The 19,699-nt window shown below is 38.4% G+C and overlaps 4 protein-coding genes across 9 annotated transcripts; 2 read left to right on the top strand and 2 right to left on the bottom strand.

Moving 5' to 3' along the window:
* Positions 1-3,907: 3,907 nt before the first annotated feature.
* LOC103438265 (DNA-directed RNA polymerase II subunit 4-like) lies at positions 3,908-5,697 on the bottom strand. Of its 2 annotated transcripts, none has more exons than XM_008376803.4 (6): positions 5,557-5,697; positions 4,982-5,090; positions 4,747-4,824; positions 4,478-4,511; positions 4,333-4,401; positions 3,908-4,087 (listed from the first exon to the last, which is right to left on the bottom strand). In XM_008376803.4, the coding sequence occupies exons 1-6, from the start codon at positions 5,603-5,605 to the stop codon at positions 4,010-4,012; spliced, it is 417 nt and encodes a 138-aa protein (XP_008375025.1). In that variant the 5' UTR covers positions 5,606-5,697; the 3' UTR covers positions 3,908-4,009. The 2 variants fall into 2 exon arrangements, with proteins under 2 accessions (XP_008375025.1, XP_028959947.1); XM_029104114.2 differs by having other exon boundaries at positions 4,982-5,161; positions 5,557-5,686.
* A 2,058-nt stretch (positions 5,698-7,755) lies between these two features.
* On the top strand, positions 7,756-16,947 carry LOC103438260 (purple acid phosphatase 8-like). Its single transcript, XM_070824233.1, has 8 exons — positions 7,756-8,043; positions 8,162-8,318; positions 14,024-14,838; positions 15,379-15,535; positions 15,746-15,981; positions 16,216-16,344; positions 16,462-16,529; positions 16,607-16,947. Exons 3-8 carry the CDS (start codon positions 14,647-14,649, stop codon positions 16,824-16,826), a joined length of 1,002 nt encoding a protein of 333 aa, XP_070680334.1. The 5' UTR covers positions 7,756-8,043; positions 8,162-8,318; positions 14,024-14,646; the 3' UTR covers positions 16,827-16,947.
* Positions 11,723-12,226, top strand: LOC139196953 (uncharacterized). The gene has a single exon (XM_070823320.1). It carries the CDS (start codon positions 11,723-11,725, stop codon positions 12,224-12,226), a length of 504 nt encoding a protein of 167 aa, XP_070679421.1.
* On the bottom strand, positions 16,940-19,440 carry LOC103438262 (UV-B-induced protein At3g17800, chloroplastic-like). Of its 5 annotated transcripts, none has more exons than XM_070824230.1 (4): positions 19,229-19,440; positions 18,928-19,095; positions 18,308-18,615; positions 16,940-17,976 (listed from the first exon to the last, which is right to left on the bottom strand). In XM_070824230.1, exons 2-4 carry the CDS (start codon positions 19,069-19,071, stop codon positions 17,139-17,141), a joined length of 1,290 nt encoding a protein of 429 aa, XP_070680331.1. In that variant the 5' UTR covers positions 19,072-19,095; positions 19,229-19,440; the 3' UTR covers positions 16,940-17,138. The 5 variants fall into 5 exon arrangements, with proteins under 5 accessions (XP_070680331.1, XP_070680332.1, XP_070680333.1 ...); XM_070824231.1 differs by having other exon boundaries at positions 18,308-18,612; XM_070824232.1 differs by having other exon boundaries at positions 18,308-18,612; positions 19,336-19,421.
* Between the last annotated feature and the right edge of the window lie 259 nt (positions 19,441-19,699).

The following is a 19,699-nucleotide window of genomic DNA, read 5'->3' as shown; positions in this document are numbered from 1 at the left end:
CTGGAGGCTAGCAATTGTTCTTATATATATATGTATGTATGTATGTATGTAAATGTCCATTGAGATCGATCAGATATTTATTTCTACTAGGAATACTTTTACACAAACTTGTTCAATTATGCAGTACTGTTAAAGTTATTGCGATTGCAGCTCTCCACTCAAAATCCCAGTAGACTATCTTTTCTTTATAAGTGTTTCCTATGGTTATATTTAGAAGTTTAGTAGATGCACGTACACTCAAAAATATTCTTCATATACTATATAACAATGTAGATAAATGTTCTCTTTGGCCACTTAGTGATAAAAATGTCCGGTCACTCACTTATAATTTTATATCAAAAGTTGAGATTAAAACGTTAAAAGATTCACATTCATGTATTTTTCACCCCTAATATCAAATCTAAGCGCAATCAGGGCCAGCTTGAGAATTTGGGGGCCCTAGGCGAGTCTTTGAATTGGGGCCCTAGAGTTATTTGACCTACGACCCTTTATAAATTGATATGTATAATAAAAAAATTCACCAAATACATGAAAAAGTCTGATTTTATATCAAATATCATTAAAAATTAATATCAAAAGAAGAAAGATATACAAAAATAAATTAAATATTACCTAGTATACCAAATTCCAATCATTTTTCTATTATTACAATGTTACTTATTATGTTCAATAAATGAATGAATGGTTGCATAGGGATTACATTTGACTTCTAGGAAAAATACTAAAATGAAGAGGATAATAATTTTCGTATATGTGAAACTATAGTTACATGTGGGTGAGAAAAAAAAATTTGTGCAATTTTATATTATTGCCTATGATTTTATTTTATTTTATATTAATTCAGTATTGTGCTACAAAGGCAAGTCTAAACTGACTCGAGTCAAGTGGGTGGGGTGGATACTGGAGCTAGTGCAAGTAGTGGCCAATTAGTTTATTTATTTACAGGGACTGGAGACTAAAATTTGTAATTTTCGGAAGTAGAAGGGAAAAAGTACGTAGGACGTCAGTATCAAGGAAAACAGTAGTTGAGTTGAGTAAGTGGGTACAGGAAACAAAAGAAAAGAAAAGATGCATGAGAAATGATTTTGCACTCGATTGCTTTATGATTGATGGAGAGGAGAGAGAAACCACGCACAGACACACACTTTATTCAGCAATTCCAACGCCTTTTTGACAACAAAAAAGAAGGGCTACTTATTACGTATATCTTAGCTTGGACTCCAATGAATTATGTCTGTCGTTCCTTATGGTGAAATTATGAAAATTAGGGTTTTCCCTCTGCCCCCTCCCCCTTTGAATTTGTTTGGGATTTGAGTTCTTTTGACTTTTTCTTGTTTCTCTTTCTTTCTTCTGCTTCTTATTATTCATACACAGCCCCCCAGGCAAATATTGAAATCAACCACCGCCTCATTGGGTTGGTGGTCATAAATCAAGAAGAGAGAGAGAGAGAGAGAGAGAGAGAGAGAGAGGAGATTGATAGCAGCATAAACTGGATGTCACTGAGCTTTCACATCGCATGGAATACCGAGAAGAGATGTAGACGTTCCTCTGCATGGCTTTATAACAAGTTATACACACACACACACACACACACACACACACACACATACGGACTTGGGACCTGGCTTTCTCTCTTTCTTGCCTGCCTTCTCCTCCTCCTTCAGTCCTGCAATTTCCCTCAGTTTCTCCAGCTGACACCGTGAAATTAACTCCTTGTATTCTTGTAACTCACATAATAATATTACAATATAGTTAGCCCACCACTTAGGGCTGGTTTAGTATTGTGTACTTTGAAAAAAAGCTATTTATGCTGTGCTGTGAGAATAAGCAGCTGTAAAATAAAGCAGCAGAGTGTTTGGTAAAATTTTTTGTAAAAGTGCTTTTGAAAAAAAGAAGCAGTATTATAATGTTTGGTAAACTTTTATGTAAAACAAATGTGAAAAAGTCGGTTTTTCAAAGCTGAGTTTTGCAGCTTCTTGTTTTTGGCTTTTTTCACCCAAAACTGTGAACAAAAGCTGAAGCTAAATGTTTACCAAACACAAAAACAGCTCCCAGTTTTTTTTGATACCAGTTTTTTTTAGAATCACCTCAGTACCAAATCAGGCCTTAATAACCAAACTACCCTTTAATCTGGTCATGCATAGCATTCTACTTTGATAGTGCAATGTATTATAACATCCACAACGTAAAAATCAAACTTGTTACGGTATTCACAATGTCATGTTACGCCATGAATTATACTTTGTTACTATTGCATTGCTTTAGGGAGTAAACTTTGACATATTTATGACTTGATTTTACCTTTTATTGTAATTCAGATTGAATACGTGAAAGTAAGGAGCTCAAATATGAATAACAATAACGGGTAATTTTTCATGGCATGCACAAATAATATCCTACGCATACTATACCAAGATGTAACAACCAACATTAATAATGTTATAAATAAGGGTAGTGCTATCAACACACTTATTTTTATTTCTTGCACACTCTTTTTAATTTCCAGCTGTCGAATCGAATGAATTGAAGAAAATGATTGAATCAAAATTAACAAAAGTGTGTGAAGCAAAAATGAATGTGCAAATAACACTTTCCATAAACAATACCATTTTTAAGCTCACCATAGTTATGTAACATTGGAAATCTATACCCATTTCTTTAGAAAGTACAGTGGAATTTCCCTTATAAAAGAAAATTAATTAAATTATTGTTAATAATTATCCTCTCTAGTACTACTTCTAATTGTTCTTGGACAGAGTGAACTAAAATTTTCTTTATTATACAACAATAGGCATATATAATATTGTTAAGAGGTGTCAGTCTATCAGGTCAGGTTTGAATTGAGGAGTAACAATCGGGAGAGTGGATGGAACCACCAGGTCCTCCCTTTTCCTTCCACAGGCCATACAGGACGGGACCGATACACCTACACACATAATTACTACATAGACCCATCACATATTCACTTTCACACCCATATTGAATTGCATCGTGTTGTTTATTTATGAAGGTTGCTTCCTTGGGGTCCAGATTCTCTTCGGTTTTCTCTCTCCAAATTCTTTACAAAACTCAATTCTTAGCCGTCCACAAAGATCATGTTGCGTGTAGGGTGAAAAAGAAGAAATTGAAAATTATTCGTGGCCTAACAATTTGCGTGAACGATCAGAATTAGAGTTTCGAAAATGATCTAGAAGGGAAGATCCGGAGAGGGGATCTAAGTCTTTGTTGTACACTCTGATAAGGCATGACTTAAAAGTCATAAATAGTGTAGAGTTGGGTTATATGCTCAACTTGATTATTGCTGCTAAATTTAATTCATGTATATAGTGAAGAATATAAGTATATATGGTTGGACAAGACATTAGATATGCATGTTGAATTCTTCTGCAATATAATTACAAAAAGTTTCTTTCTTGTATTATTAATTAATATCAAGAGACAGGTACTGATTAAAGAAAAAATTCTAAGAAGAATAGGAGTTCTAGATTCCATGAGTGTATGTTAAGCCATTAGAAAATTTTAACATGTTTCGAATAAAAAACAATAAAAAGAAGAAGAAGAAGAAGAAGCATCGATAAGATCAACCCGTAATAAGATAGAGCCTGGAGTGTATAGGTTGAGAAGTTATGGCATACATATGCATATAGGTAGAAAAGGTCTTCATGTGTTCATATGCCAGAACTTCTCGTACAGGCCAAAGTCGGACCAAATTCTAATGGACAAATAAGAATGGACCAGATGCTAAGCCTGCCTAAGACCGAAGGGATAGACAGGTCCATTTAATTAGGTCAGGTGCTTAAACGCTAATTAATGTGTCTTATATCTCGAATGCTCGCCTAACTAACAAAAAATTGTTGACTGGTAGCCTAGGTTAATTATCCAAGTTTGTGCATTTTGAAGAGAGAAATTAACTACTTATTGTGGATCGATTTGAACTTGAAGTAGAAATAAGCATAGTATTCACCAAGAGATGAGAAAATCAAATCACCAAAACAGTGAAGCATAATATTCACTCAAACTTTTTAATCATCATTAGGTCATTCAACAGTCTGTCAATGGCTTCATCGTCGTGCCCACGTCCTTTCGTCTGCAGTTTGATCAGGCAGGAGATTCATCACAATTTAGTTTTTGCAGACATACATACACCAAATTGACATAATAAGAAGTAAAGTAAAGATATACAAAGTTGCCATATTACGCCAAATACTGAAAACTAATTAAAAACCTAAAGATTATCAAACAGGCATGAAGTGGTGCGATGCTGAGATATAAATGTTTGCCTTGTTGTAACCTGAGATATGTAGACATGAATTATGACATTTACAACATTACCTTGAGAGAAGGCACAACTGCCTTGGCTTCCTCCACAGTTTCAGGACAAAGATTTCCAATCACAGCAAGCTGCAGTGTAGAGAATATATGAGGGCTATTATCTAAAACAAAGAGTAGTTTGTTCCTTTGATTATTTGTACATTACCTCGAATTCAGCCAACTGGTATCTACTGAGAACTCTGAATATTTACTTAAGGATTAAACGTGTATAAATGATGTATAGTGAAAAGAAGAATACAATAATTAGATTATGAAGTGCAATTGGATAACCTATATCAATAGTAAGTTACTCCATTATATTGGCATTGCATGCTTGTATTGAACCAACATGAATCCTAAAGATTTCACCAGACCATACATAAACTAATTCATCGGTGTGACGATATCTGAAATTATATCAACAACGAAGGATACTCTCGAACTTGCTTCACAGAGCCCTGATTCGTGAAGCGACTAAAGCGCTTAACATACTGCAGTGATTTCTCCAACACTCTGGCCATGAAAATAACATGTGATCAGTAAGTTAATAAGCCTGGACAAGAAAAAGTTAATAAGCACCTTTTCTATCAACCAGCTAACTATATGTTAACTGATAATCCATAATTTTGTACAAGATTTTGATGTCAAGAGTACTAGAATTAAATCTTACTGGGGAAGTTGGTGCATTGATTCGCCGGACATATGCTTCATCTGATCACATCTATGCTCAAGAAGAATGGCAACCTCACTATTCATTAGACACTTTGCCTTCAAAAAATCTGACAACCCCAACCTCATCGTTACTAATCAATTATTCCCAACGCAAATCAAATCACGACCGGATATTACCCTAAGATTGAATCAAACTAGGTTTACAATTAATTATGGTGGTAAGTTAGAGAAATTGAGTGCTTGAAGATACAAAAAGTTATGCCCTAGCATGCTTTCTTAAAACAACGATAATGATTTCACGGAGTAATGTTCATCTTTACACAAATTCAATTAAAGTGCATAAATCCAAGAAAAAAATATATATATATTCCATATCCTTCGTCTCACATCTTAAATTATTATATCTTTGAATTATGAACGCAAATTATTGTACAATATCACGTTTACAGTGCCATTGGTCTTGTGCCTTTTTGAGTTTTGATACACAAAAGTTTATGCCTAGGTCATGACTGAAAATCGCAATCGCATCCAGTTAAGAAGTTTGAAAGAAATTGATAATAATTTATCAGTTACCGTCTCCAAGTTTGAGTTCTGAAGCGTCTTCATCTTCTGCTCTTAGCATTTTTAAGAGAGCTATCAATCTGACCCCAATTAGATATGCTCTCTTGAACGTAAGCAAATCCCTAATGAGGAATTGAATTCTGGCTTTCTGGCTTTCTGGCTTTCAGCTAATATATAAATGCCCTCAAGTATCCGAACGGACCTCAGGTTTTGGGCCGACTAAAAAAATAATTCGGATTTTGGGTTTTAATGGCTGAAATTTATAAGGCCTACTTTAGGTCAAATATTAGATTTTGGGCCAACCCAAAATACTAACCCTTTGGCTATGACAACTTCACAACCCTAGTTTTGGTTTTAGGTTAATAATCGAATTGTGCATTTTAGGTTATGTCAGTTGATTAGAACAACGTGTCTCTTACATCCAAGTTTGTGCACCTATCTTTCAAATTAAATTGTTTTTTATTTTTATTACAAGCGATATTCTTACTCAAAGCTAAATTAAGGGGAGAGAAAAGGTTTCAACAAAGAATACAATGAGTTGAAGAAGAATACTCTATGAACCAGTTACACATAAATTAGAGTAATTTAAAATATTGTTTAATTGAAAAGAGTTAACGGGATTCTTATTGGGGTCTTTTGATATGGGTTCAATTGGACTAAAAATTGGATTTATTTCAAAAGTAAAAAATCATTAAAAATTGAACATATTTCAAAAGATGGGTTATAAAATTGGACCTCTTTCAAATTTTCTCATTCTTATTTAATGACATAAAGGTATACGCCAAAATTACCAAACCACGTGTTCTTATTTTTTTTTTTCTTTTCAGTTTTCACAATCTTCAAAGTGTGAAAAAACTATAAAAACAAAACGTGATACGTTAATATGAGATTCTTGTTGCTGTGATCGAGGCAATTCATATTGGGTGGGATAAGGCATCATATTTGGTTAAAGACATATTCTATTCATGTCATCCACCTTCTATCAGCTTGTTCCATAGATGTTCCATTGTTTCTCAAAGTTTCTTGGGTGAATTTGTTATGGTATATTGCTCGCTTGTGCTTTTCACGTATTTTTAGTGAAAGAAATTGTTTGGCGGATGAATTTTCTAATTTTGGTGCAATGAATAATAATTTTACGTTGTGGGACTTGATACTTGATTTTGCTGAGACACCTTATAGAAGAGATTACGTTGGGCTTCCATTCTTGCATTCGAGGTCATGAGGAGAAAATTGATGATGAGGAGGTGGGTATTGCTAGCTAAAATATGAGTAGCAGAATTATGAAAATCCAATTTCAAGTGATTCAAGCTCAAGAATTTTTAAAACAGAACATTTCAATTTTGTTAATTGTTTATAGTGTGTTGTGGCCTAATCTCTCCGCTTGTTTCATTTTTCACTAGCCTTTTCTCTTTCGGAAGACGGTGTCTCGCACAAGACTTTAAAAGATATTATAAAAGGAAAAAAACTACATGGCCTTGAACTAAAAATAAAATAAAAGATAAAGAGTCTCTGACTGGTCCCGTCCAATCCAACATACGAAGGTTGAAAGAGACCATTTTGGCTAAATCTTATTTGGAGACGATGGCATCTGCCATGCCATATTACGAGTCGGGAGGCAAAGTGGTTGTTACTTGTTACCGACCTTGGATTTGGATCCTCCGAATATTCTAACGGTTCCAACATATATGCCCGCGCATATTCGCATCTCGTCATCGTGTATGCAAACCCTAACATTTTCTGCCAACCATTTTATAATCCATGAAACTAATACTCCCACCTTCTCCCTGCCAAACCCAATCATATCCAACCAATATTTTATACACAAAGAATCTAAAAAACTTACAAATTTTACTGATTAACTAATATTTACGGGACAAATTACAAGTCCTGATATTGAAAAATGTTTCAAGTTCAAAAGTACAACAGCTAGATAATTGTGTCCACCAACTCACACGTCGATGAGGATATCTGTGGATATACTCAATTCCTCGCATACCTTGTTCTAATTTCTTGGTTATAACTTAAGATTTTTCTCTTATTAGTATTTATCTTGTCGTTGCGTAACAGACTAGCATTTCAAAATTGATTGGTAACTAATCCCAACCCTTTTGCATCATCACCATAATAATTACAATTAAGCATCTCCTACTTAATTATCAACCTTGTTATATATAAAGGCTATCAACCTTGTTATATATAAAGGCAGTGGACCGTGACACTTTGAACAAGGAAGAAGCTTACCTCCAAATAGTCATCAAGTCTATACCTTTTGCCTCGGTTCATATATTTTCTCCAAAGCCATCCATGGCTATTCCTTGTAAAAATTCCAGGACCTCTATGTTTTTCTTGATCCTCAGTTTTGGCCTGTGTCTGGTAATTACATCTGCGGAGCTTCATAGATTCGACCACCCCACCAAACAAGATGGATCACTCAGTTTCTTGGTGGTTGGGGACTGGGGAAGAAGAGGAGATTTCAACCAATCTCAAGTTGCCCTTCAGGTTTCTTCCAAACCTTCTTCTCATTCATATAAAATTCTTCTTATGATTTTGACAGAAGTAACATTTTTGGAGTGCTAGTAACATTTCGCTCTGGCATGCACAACTACTTTTGTTGCAGATGGGAAGGATTGGAGAGAAACTTGACATAGATTTCGTGGTGTCAACGGGAGATAACTTTTACGACAATAGACTCACCAGCGAGCATGACACAGCATTTGAAGAGTCGTTTACCAAAATCTATACAGAAAAGAGCCTGCAAAAGCAGTGGTATAACGGTAAGTTTCTTCTGCGAGGATGTGGAGAGTTGTCTCACCTTCGAAAGTTAATGAAAATGTATATTTTATTTATTATATTTGTTTGGGTTGAAACTTAAACTTTGGGCTTAGAAGGGAGTTGGCCCAAAAAGAGAAGGAAAAGTCCGAAGCTCAGCCCAGACCTAGAAAGCAGAAATGGCATTTCCCGACTAGGTGCAGATCATTTGCACCACTTGCTTACCTACCCAAGGGCCAAGTGGTATAGACCGGCCAAGTGGTATAGACCAGCCAACTAATCAGCCCAAAAGTACTTTATGATGGCAGTACAAGTAAATAGCTGATGAGTCACTATCCTTCAAACTGCATTCGGGCAAGATTATTGCTACAGGAGGCCAAGCCAAGGTGGCTATAAAAGGAGAAAGAGAAGTTAGAATCAAGGACACTCAAACAAACAAACAAAAGCACAAACTCTGCTCAAAGCCAGATTTACCTTCAAAACGAAGCTGTAATCAACCCAAGCCTTCATCTCTTTCGGGACAAACCCTTTGTAATAGCTCTGCTACCCTGTTCAACGCCTGCTGTAGTATCGATTTTCTTTCTACAAACTCACCTCCCAACCCCTTTTCTAAATTTTCAAACCTTCTGTTAACCCACAAAGATAGGAAGTTGCAAGACGATCCGCCTTACCCGACAAGGTTAAACCTTGCCCGACCTTCTTTGTTTTTTGTCTTTTCATTCATTAGCCTAGCAATATGTTGTATACTTCAAGTTGTATCCAAGTTATTTCTAGTAATATGGCTATTAAAAGACTCTCTCAGCGCTTGAATCCGATTTGAATATGTCTTCACAGTTCAAGCCAGATCTAAGTTCTAAGCCCTCGGGCATATAAGATTTGATCACCCTAAAAAGTCCTTGGCCTCAAGGCATAAAAAAGAACCTGATGTGGACTTAACCCATCCACGACAAGCTTTGATAAACAAGAAGTCCCAAGTTACTTGGGGCGCAAGTAATCGACCTGCCACGTAGTTTGATTTCTGTTATATTATGATGACTATATAACGTTCGAGTACGGGATAAATTCTGATGGGAAGCCTCAAGGCCTATTCAAGGCCCCACAAAGGCACCTATTTGGATTCATCCTATTTCTCGGGCAAGAACATTGAGTACAGAAGGGGTTCTTATGGGAAGCCTTAAGGCCTATTCAAGGCCCCACAAAGGCACCTATTTGGATTCATTCTGCTATTTGAGCTTAGGTAATCAGAAGTATAATGGTTATAAGACCCATATAACCAACAAAAGGAACCTTATGTGTTTGAGTACTAAGTTAGTTATTTATGGGAAGCCTCAAGGCCTACACCTAAGGCCCCACAAAGGCACCTGTCAATAACTAACATAGTCTCTCGAATATATATAATTGTAACTCAAACATCCGTTCTACATATGCCATGCTGAAGATGGTAGTGGCACGCCTGAGCAATTCAAAGTTAATCTTGATCTTGAGCCTCAAGGCTTACACCTAAAGCCTCACAAAGGCACATTTCAAAGTTAACTCTGTCCTTCTCTTTCAGCCTTACCCGACAGGCTTTGCCCGACAAGCCCGCCAGTAAAGCAGAAGCCCGACAGAAAGCATCAACCGGCGCCAACCTCTCGGGGAACTGTGTGCTCGTCGGCCAGGAAGCATTCCCCACGGAAATTCCCGCCACGAACATAGTTTTGGCACGCCCGGTGGGATTCTTTGATCAAAGCAATATGTCAAAAGGATCAGAAGATTTCCAAACTGCTTTGTTGCACATACTACAAAGACTGGAGAACGCTTCTGCAGGCTCCAGAAAAGAAGATGACCTGGTTCTAAGACCACCTATCCCTATGTCTTTACCTCATATTGGGGAGAAAGATGATAGGGAGAAGATGGGGCTTAAAACCAATCAATTAGAAGAAGCTGCGATGACGGATAAACATACGGATCCCTTCTCAGAGGCCCCTATAAATATGATCAGTATGGCATGGGCAGAGAAGGGAAAAGAGAAGGTCACAAGAGAAGAAGAAAGAAGACTGGTTGACAAACCCATAAAGGGGGGGGTTAACTTGCTTAAATATCCAAAAGCTGCCATATTCAAAGGAATGGTGCTGTGCAGTAAGTGCCAATGCGAGTGTGAACTCGATATATTGCCCGCGGGAGCCCTCATAGATCATGAATTGATCAGGAGAAATGAAGAACAAAAGAGAAAAGAGGCACAAGAGAAAGCTCGGCGGACTGCAGGAAGGGATACCTCTCGAAGTGTCTTTCAGCGGCTAGGAGACGATTCCCAACCAAAGGCTTTATCAGAAATTTCGTAACCATGAAGTTTCTGAGGAGGCAGAGGATAAAGATGCCAAGAAGCCAAAAGAGACAAGTGTAGGGCATTCTCAGTACGGCCATATGGGAAGAGAGGTCAGGAGGAATGACAGGATAACAAACCCCGTCACAAAAGATAATCCTGCCCGCCTTGGGCGAAAATGGTATGTGGTCAGGAAGAATGGACAGCCTGTTAAACAAATGGGTGCCTCCATGGTCAGAAGGGTTCAGAGGCAACACAAAGCCTACATGAATTCCTTGAAAACACCAGCGACGTCGGAAGCTTCCAAAAATCAAAAGTTAGAGAAAACGTCATCTGGGGGGAGCAGTCAGCTCCACTGGAGAAGTAAGAAGGAGGTGGAAAAGGCTAACAGCAAGATTGAAGGTGAAGGAAATCATGTGCCATAAAGCCTACACCCTGGGAAATATAGAATCTTGAGGAGAGCTCAAGAAGATATAGTTATGGCGCCGACTCCCGGATGGAAGGCAAAGCAGCCTATTTGCTTTGGAACTGTCTCCCCTGAGAAAGAATAACCTTCTCTATCATTAGAGGATCCCTTCGGGGAAGTTCCAAAACAAACACCATGTTCAGGTGTGAATCAGCTAGAGGGGGCACCAGAACCATTGCTTCCACCAGATGCTATGGCGTGGTTGGATGAGTTCATGGACCAGATTGGGAGCAAAAAAGAGGAACTGCCAGAGCCTATCAACTTTCATATAAACATGGCGTATGTGTTATCTGTTATGTTTGTTGCCCAACCTAATCAGCCCGCCACCATGGAAGGAGATTATGTAACAATTGAGCCAATGATGGCTCATGTTAATGTGGAGATAGCAGAAGAAGGAGAGTCGGGGAAGGTTGCATCATCTGAAGCATCCAAAGAGGGTCCTTTAAGGATCTACACAGATGCTATGGTATGCTATGACGTGGTTGAATGAGTTCATGGACCAGATTGGGAGCAAAAAAGAGGAACTGCCAGAGCCTATCAACTTTCATATAAACATGGCGTATGTGTTATCTGCTATGTTTGTTGCCCAACCTAATCAGCCCGCCACCATGGAATGAGATTATGTAACAACTGAGCCAATGATGGCTCATGTTAATGTGGAGATAGCAGAAGAAGGAGAGTCGGGGAAGGTTGCATCATCTGAAGCATCCAAAGAGGGTCCTTTAAGGATCTACACAGACAAAATGGTGTTCAGTCGCCCGAACATTTCACTTGCCAATCATCTAAAGCCCATATATGTAACAGCTCATTTGGAGGGAGTGCTCTTCAAAAGGATTTTGATTGATGGAGGGGCAGCTGTTAATGTATTACCAGCCAAGCAAATGAAAAAGTTGGGGAGAGGCACAGAGAATCTTATTCCTACAGACCTCACAGTTTCTAGTTTCTCGGGCGCTATCACCAAGACTCTTGGGATATTGCCTTTGGAAGTAGATCTGGGGTCTAAACAGATCATGCTGGCGTTCTTTGTGGTGGACTGCACCTCCACCTATGGAGCCTTACTTGGAAGAGATTGGATCCACCAAAGTCTTGCTATACCCTCCACCCTACATCAACAAGTGGCTATGTATCATGAGGCAAGCGCATAAGGGTCAGGCTTTTGGGAGATGGTAGAGGCCGAATCACGGCCATTTCTTCCCACAACCAATATAGCGGAAGCAAGTTTTTACAATCCCAACATAGGAATCTTGAAGTGTTTGGGAGCAGATGAGAACGGCCGCCCTACCAAGGTGACGGCCCAAAAGCTCCTAGAACAAGGGATGCTCCTTACTAGAGAGGAGTGGGGCAGACCTTATATCATCCCAACACACCTACACCATCAATGATAGAACAAAAAAGGGAAGATCAGGTAATGGTAGTCAGATCCCTGATTAAACGACTGTTGGTGTATGGGAACGGAAAAAGACAAGAAAATGAGCTCTTAGACAGAGAAGAGCAGGAATGGCAGGGGGAGCTTCAACCAACCAGGGTGAAAGTAACGAGGAATCTTGTCAAGAAGAATTGGAAAGGGCCATTCAAATGGCCGAGTGTATATATGACCTAGAACACGTTAGTGACTTAGAGAGGTAAGTTTAATTTAGGTAATCCTTTTCAATTTTCATGGTGTTGCTTAAAATTGGAAGGCCTTGTTTGGTACCTTGGATTGGAAAACTCACTAGATTTGGAAGTTAACATTCATTTCTTGCTTCAACACATTGAATCTGGTGGTGATTATCCCATTCGATCCAATCCTAGGCACCAAACGTGAGTCTTGCCGAAAAAGTTTAATTTGTATGTGACGCCATATGATGGTGATGCTGATTGAAACTCGAATGTAAATGCAGCCCGATACAATTTCTAACAAGCGGAGCAGGGTCTAAAGCATGGAGGGGAGATGTTAAGGGGCTGAACAAAGAAGGGCTCAACTTCTTTTATGATGGTCAAGGCTTCATGTCTGTGAAGTTGAATCCCACAGATGCAGAGATTGCATTTTATGATGTTTATGGCAAGGTTTTACATAGACTGAATGCTTCCAAGCAGCTTCACCCCTCCATATAAATCAAGCTTCGTAGCTAGATCCTATGGGGAACGTATTATATATAGATTGTTGTTGCAAGAACAAAAATTGTAGTTGGATTCAATTCCCAAATTGTTCTTATTCTTAAAATGTACCTCGTTCGGCTAAATTGATTCTTATCAAATTGGTCGATTCTTATTTTTAACATGACGATATTCTAAATTACTTTGATGTACGACAAGAAGGATCGAACTGCAGAGCAAGGAGGCAAAGTACACTGCCTTACACACATGCAATTAGTCGATTTCTTTCGATCACCACAATTTTATTGCTCAATATAATATTTTAAACGAACCCAAATTCTAGCTACTTGGCAAATATGTTCTGAGCCGGAAACATTCCCTCATGTATGAAACTAAATAACCTATAATATATAAATAAGAGGTTTCTTGGACAAGAATCAAGATGAGGTAAACCTAAATAAGGACGTTTAGCGTAGCTCTCTTTCAACATATCCTAGGTGATGAGACACTAGAACACAAAATTAAGCCATCATTTCAGTTCTTCCTAGCACCTTGTACAAAATATACTAAGATACCATTTTAATGTTTACCAAGATATATATTGTTGGAGTTTGTACAGCTCGGTATAAGTCATCGGTGTGGATCAACTTCGGCGCTGAAGTTTGTCCCAAATTATTAAGTTGAAAACTATATCAGTGTTGGATCGAATGTAGAGCAAGTTCATATGAATTTGTTGCATGACTTGTATATTATTAAAAGAGTTGTTCTATCATCAAAAGACCTAATGATTTGTAGAAAAACTTACGCAACATGCTTCATTCCTTTCTGTATATATTTGGAATTGAGCTAGCAAGTGATCAGTGCAGGACCATCACTCAATGAAGTAGGATTCTCTCCTCTCTGTCGATCACTCAATTGCCAGAGTACGATCCCAAAACCTGAAAGTGAAAGAGAAAAACAAGATGCAGGAAATTGCTAGGAAATTGGGAAGGAAAGCAACCCTGGGACCTAGACCCATCGATGGGACCCAGCATGATCATATTTTGCACTGCAGATACCAACTGGAATAATTTAAGGGATTTTAATGAAATTTTTTTGATACTATTCATTTTAACGAAAAATTATATTTTTATATTAAAAAGTTAATCTTAATACTATTTATTTTATCATTTATTTTGTCATTATTATTAAAATTTAAGGTTTCCAAACCATTTTCATTAGTTTTCTTTTTAACTTCAAACGGATGAGTCTACGTAGCATTTACTTTCCCTTGTATGTTTATGCCTACATTTTCCTAATTCAAAATCTAATTACATTATTACATGGCCCTCACAACAATAATTCATATTAACTAAAGCACTTTCCCTTTTATATATAATATAATATAATATAATACACTCAACGTTGTACTTTCTTCTAGTTCCAACTTCCAACCACCTCTCTCTCTCTCTCTCTCTCACAGAGACAGAAACATAATATTGGCTACCTGATGTCCATGGCCATGGGGTTACTGTGGGTGGTTGTTTGCATGAATATTGTTCTGTTGAGCTTTGTTTCTGTGTCGACGGCAGAGCTTCAGCGATTTGAACACCCTGTGAAACCTGATGGCTCACTCAGCTTTTTGGCGGTTGGTGACTGGGGTAGAAGGGGTGGTTACAATCAATCTCAAGTTGCTTTTCAGGTTAACTTTGTTAACTATATTTCTTTACTTTGTTGTTCTTTTTATTTTTATTTTTATTTTTATGCGAGTTACGGAGGGGGAACACATTGTTCTCATCAGCTTTGCTACACCAGGATTTGTTTTACTTTGTTTATCATCGACATAGAGTTGGAGACAGTTTGCTTTACTTTCATATATGACATATATTGAAAGTGCTTTTGATTAACTCATAAAGCACATTTAACTTTTTCAATGGAATGTTGCTAAAAATGCTTTTGATGAAAATGATCCTCGTCGGATTTTTTTTTGTGAATCTCGGAATTCCGTAATCATAAATGTTCATCGTATATCGTGCGGTCAGAAATTATTTTAAATTTAATATGAATATTATCTAATGAAAACTGACCATAAGATATACAATAAACGGTCACAATTACAGAATTCCCGGAATCCTCAAGAAAAGGAATTGGCGAAGATCCATTTCCTTCCTAAAAGTAATGAGTGGCTGTTCTTTTCCTCTATGTACAAGTACAATTGCATTTTGTAAATACTTAATTGCAGATGGGGAAGATTGGAGCCAAATTAAACGTAGACTTCGTCATCTCCACGGGTGACAACTTTTACAACAGGGGATTGACCAGCGTCAACGACCCTGCATTTCTAAAGTCGTTTACTGAAATCTACACTGCTCAGAGCCTGCAAAAGCAATGGTATCTTGGTGAGTTCGTTGCTTCGTACATTTTTAAGTCAGCTCAGATTCACCCGTTAAATTCTCGTTGATTCTTCAATGCACATTCAATTGTTAAATTCAGCAATATATGTTATACATGGATGTCCTCTGATTTTCGTAACAATAGTGGCAATTGAATTGGGATGGAGCTCAGCTGACTTTGTTTCTATGTTGGCGGGAAAATCTGGTCGATTTCAGTTCTCGGCAACCATGACTACCGGGGAAACGCTTTGGCCCAGTTGAGTCCGGTCCTTAGGAAGATGGACAGCCGGTGGCTTTGCCTCAGGTCCTTTCTTGTCAACACACAAGTTGCAGATTTCTTCTTCATTGACACCAACCCTTTCGTGGACAAGTACTTTTTGAGGCAAAAGTACTACAAGCATGACTGGAGAGGTGTTCTTCCTAGGAAGGAGTACATCTCCAACCTCCTGAAGGTACTCCTCCCGTTCCCCATCAGCTTGAGAACGAAACAGGGATTTCGCTTGACAGTATCTCAAATCAATCACAAACTGCTCTATGAGAAATTTAAAACTCATGCGGTGTGTTATTGACTTGAGAGTTGAGATACCGCGATAGTGGCATTCCTAATTTTCTCCCATCATGTGGGAATTTACAACAATGGATTTTCCTGCCAGTAAACATAATACATTTGTTTATGTTGGGAACAGGATCTAGATTTTGCATTAAGGAATTCTTCTGCAAAGTGGAAAGTAGTCGTTGGACATCACACAATCAGAAGCATAGGGTCTCATGGAGACACCAAAGAAGTAGTAGACCAAATTCTGCCCATTCTTGAGGTAACTTCTTGTGCTGCTATGCATGAGAGAGAGAGAGAGAGAGAGAGAGAGAGAGAGAGAGAGAGAGAGAGAGACGTTGAATAACGTGTTTCGATCTCTCGTATGATTTTGATGCAGGCAAACAACGTTGATGCGTACATAAACGGACATGATCACTGCTTGGAACACTTAAGTGACACCAACAGGTAAAGATGAACAAACAGTTTTTACGTTATGTTTATGGATGAACAGAATCTGTTAAAAATCACCAATTTGTGTGCAGCCAAATGCAATTCTTGACCAGCGGTGGTGGGTCGAAGGCATGGAAAGGCGATATCAAAGCGAAACGAAATGGATTCAAGTTCTACTATGACGGGCAAGGCTTCTTATCTGCACAACTTACAGAAACTGATGCGGAATTTGCATTCTATGATATGTTCGGTACAGTTTTGCATCGTCTGAATCTATCCAAGCCTAACAAAATTCTTTACAATTCCATGTAGAAGTGCAACAAAAGAAAGGATGTCTCATAAATGTATTGATCAAATGTTGTTCTTGTAACCCATTGCATCGATGCGAAATAGTTGCCACGCAAATAAATCAAAATTACACAAAGTTTGACAATCCTACAAAGCCTTTTATTACATGAACAAAAGCAAATCTTCAACTGTTTATATACAGCAATTAGCACCAAATAATTGGTATTCTTCACTAAGTTTACAGTCAATTATCCCATTTGAGAAGGGCAGTTATGCCTGCCTCCACATGCACCACCGTGTTTTACTATGGCAGGACCGAACTGAACTTGACATAACTCAGTTTGCAACAAAATGATACCTGGAATCCACATAGCTCTCGACGTCCCAAAGAAAAGAGCCAAAAGTCACAGCTTCCAAAACAAGTCTCCTCAAACCACCAAAGCTAATTTTGATGTGATCATCCTTGGAGGAATCAACAGTCCCCTGAGGTGTGATGACAATATCGGGTCGCCCAAACAATGCCTCGGTGTGCTTTTCAATGATGCTAACGGCCTCCCTCGATCTAATTGTTGCATACCTATGAAGGGTCTCTCCATCAAACGACATCACATAAGTACGCAAACGGGAAGGCTTGATCGCATTACCAAAACCCCCAGAACTAATGCCTCCAGCCCAGGAAGAGACTTCAGGATGCGAAGAAGCCCCTGCTTGCAAAGTATCCTCTCCACCGCCAGGCCTCATGTCCTGCCCCACGGATGTCTGAATATCACTGTCTTCGGGACCCATTGCACTTGGAAGGATCTTCATTGTCTTCTCAAGCTGAAACCTCTGGTCAACCCGTTTGAGGAAGTACCCATACATGACAGAGGCTGCATAAACCTGGCCGACTCTGAGTTTGCTAATCTGAGCTAAGGAGGTCGAGTCACCCAACCGATTTCCTAGGATGAGAGACAGGTGGTTCTGAATCATCTCGTACGCTTCGGGAGAGTGAAGCTGCTCGAGCTTCTCATTTTGACTTGGCCATGAATCAACTTGGCCAGAAGGGTATGAAGCAGTGGGGGTAATGGCAGGTACTAAAGAAACATTAGCGTCCATGAATTTCTGCACCACCAAAGTATACAAAATCTCTTCAAGGGCCTTTCTCCTTTCAGTAGCCTTAACCTCGGCGATCCTCCTGATAATGCAGAAGAAGTTAGTAAAAGACCAATATCTCCCTCCAAAACTGCAATTCTCCATTTAGACACACATAACAAATGATGACAAAAAGGGAAACTTAAAACAACATAAAGAACGAATATTCTTTTTCTTTTCATTCTTTTCGATTATTTTCGTCCCATGTCTTGTCTTCTGGACAATTACACGAAAATTTCAAACTTGCTTCCTTTATTCTGATTTTCATAAGGAAAACAGCATCAAACTTAAGGTTCATTCTGCAGCTTAACTTGATTTAATTGAAAACATCAGTGGCTATTAGCTTAGCACTCAATCTCGAGATCGCAACTAACCTGTACAAAACGATGTCGGTACCAGAAGCAGAAGGCTCTTCCTTCTTTTCCTCAGCATCACGGTCGGTTAGAAGCAGGTCAAGCTGCTGGTCCACTGCACTAGGCACGAGGTGCGGGTGGCTTATCATTATCTGTGAGAGGAACTGCCCAATTGGAGACTCCAGCTTAAGTGGGGCAATTGGAGAATCAGAACCAGCTGAGTCCGGAGACGAAGATGCAGCTGCCGCCCTAACTACCAAGCCTCTCCTGATTCCATATCCCATTCTCCTATGCCCCACCTTCGGTTGACAGATTGAAAACTGATGCTGCTAAACAAGGAATCAGATCAAATATTACTCAAGTACATCTCCATTTTCTATCGTAGATAGAAATATTCCAAAATAATCAGATGAGGCTCAGAAATTGATTTTTGGCATAGACAGTAAATCATATGCTATAAACAACACAATTGAACTGCATCAACTAAAAGCGCTAAAATCCTAATCAAAGATTGAACATTTATGAATTTAACAGAAACCCTAGAATTCTCATCAATTATCAGGGGAACCGATTACTCACAAACCATTCGGGATCATGCAAAATTGAAAAGCAACAGGAAACCTAGAATTCTCATCAATTACCTTGCTTGGCGAGTGAGCTTTGGGACCCAAACGCAGAAATCCGGGGCCATGGGCCGTCAAAATCCCCGACCGACCAATCGAATTGGAAGGCCTGGATGCGGCGATTGATGATTGGAAAACACTCGATGTGGCTGCTGCTTCCATCTTTCAGCTCCCGAACCCAAAACCCTATAATTTAAGATTAGAACTGAGAAATTTCCCACAATACAAATGAAATTCTGATTCTTTTTCGATTTACAATGAAATCCCTAATTGGAAAAATGGGAATCGAATTGAGCAGATTGACTTGTGCAATTCGTACCAAAGAGACAAATTTATAGAGAGAGAGAGAGAGAGAGAGAGAGAGAGAGAGAGAGCGAGAGCGTGTGTTATCTGTGTGTTGCGTAAAGGGGTACGTTGGCGTCTTACGATTCAGAGTTTTTGTGGCCGCAGGTCAAATTTGCCTTCTTTCTATTTTTTGTGATTCTCGTTTATGCTTTTTTCTGTGGAAATAACGGGCAGCCTTGTATTGTATGTCCCATTTCCATTATTTTTTTTCTATATAAATGAGATATTTAAATTACAAGGGTGAAAAAAAAATATATTGATACAAATGATAATGTTTATGCTTTACACTTTATATTGTGAACTAAATTTCTGTAGAGTTGTCTACTTACGATCGTTTTCAAGTTACGTGATTGAAGTATAGTGTCGAATGACTAAATTTGCATATCAAATAATGTGGTCGTTGATGATTGAATTATTATTTAAGTCGTGATTAACGTATTTATTT

Source organism: Malus domestica, chromosome 06 (assembly GCF_042453785.1).
Source record: "Malus domestica chromosome 06, GDT2T_hap1".
Taxonomy (NCBI): Eukaryota; Viridiplantae; Streptophyta; class Magnoliopsida; order Rosales; family Rosaceae; genus Malus; species Malus domestica.
The sequence above is the reverse complement of the archived record's forward strand: the minus strand, read 5'-3'. Positions and strand labels throughout refer to the sequence as shown.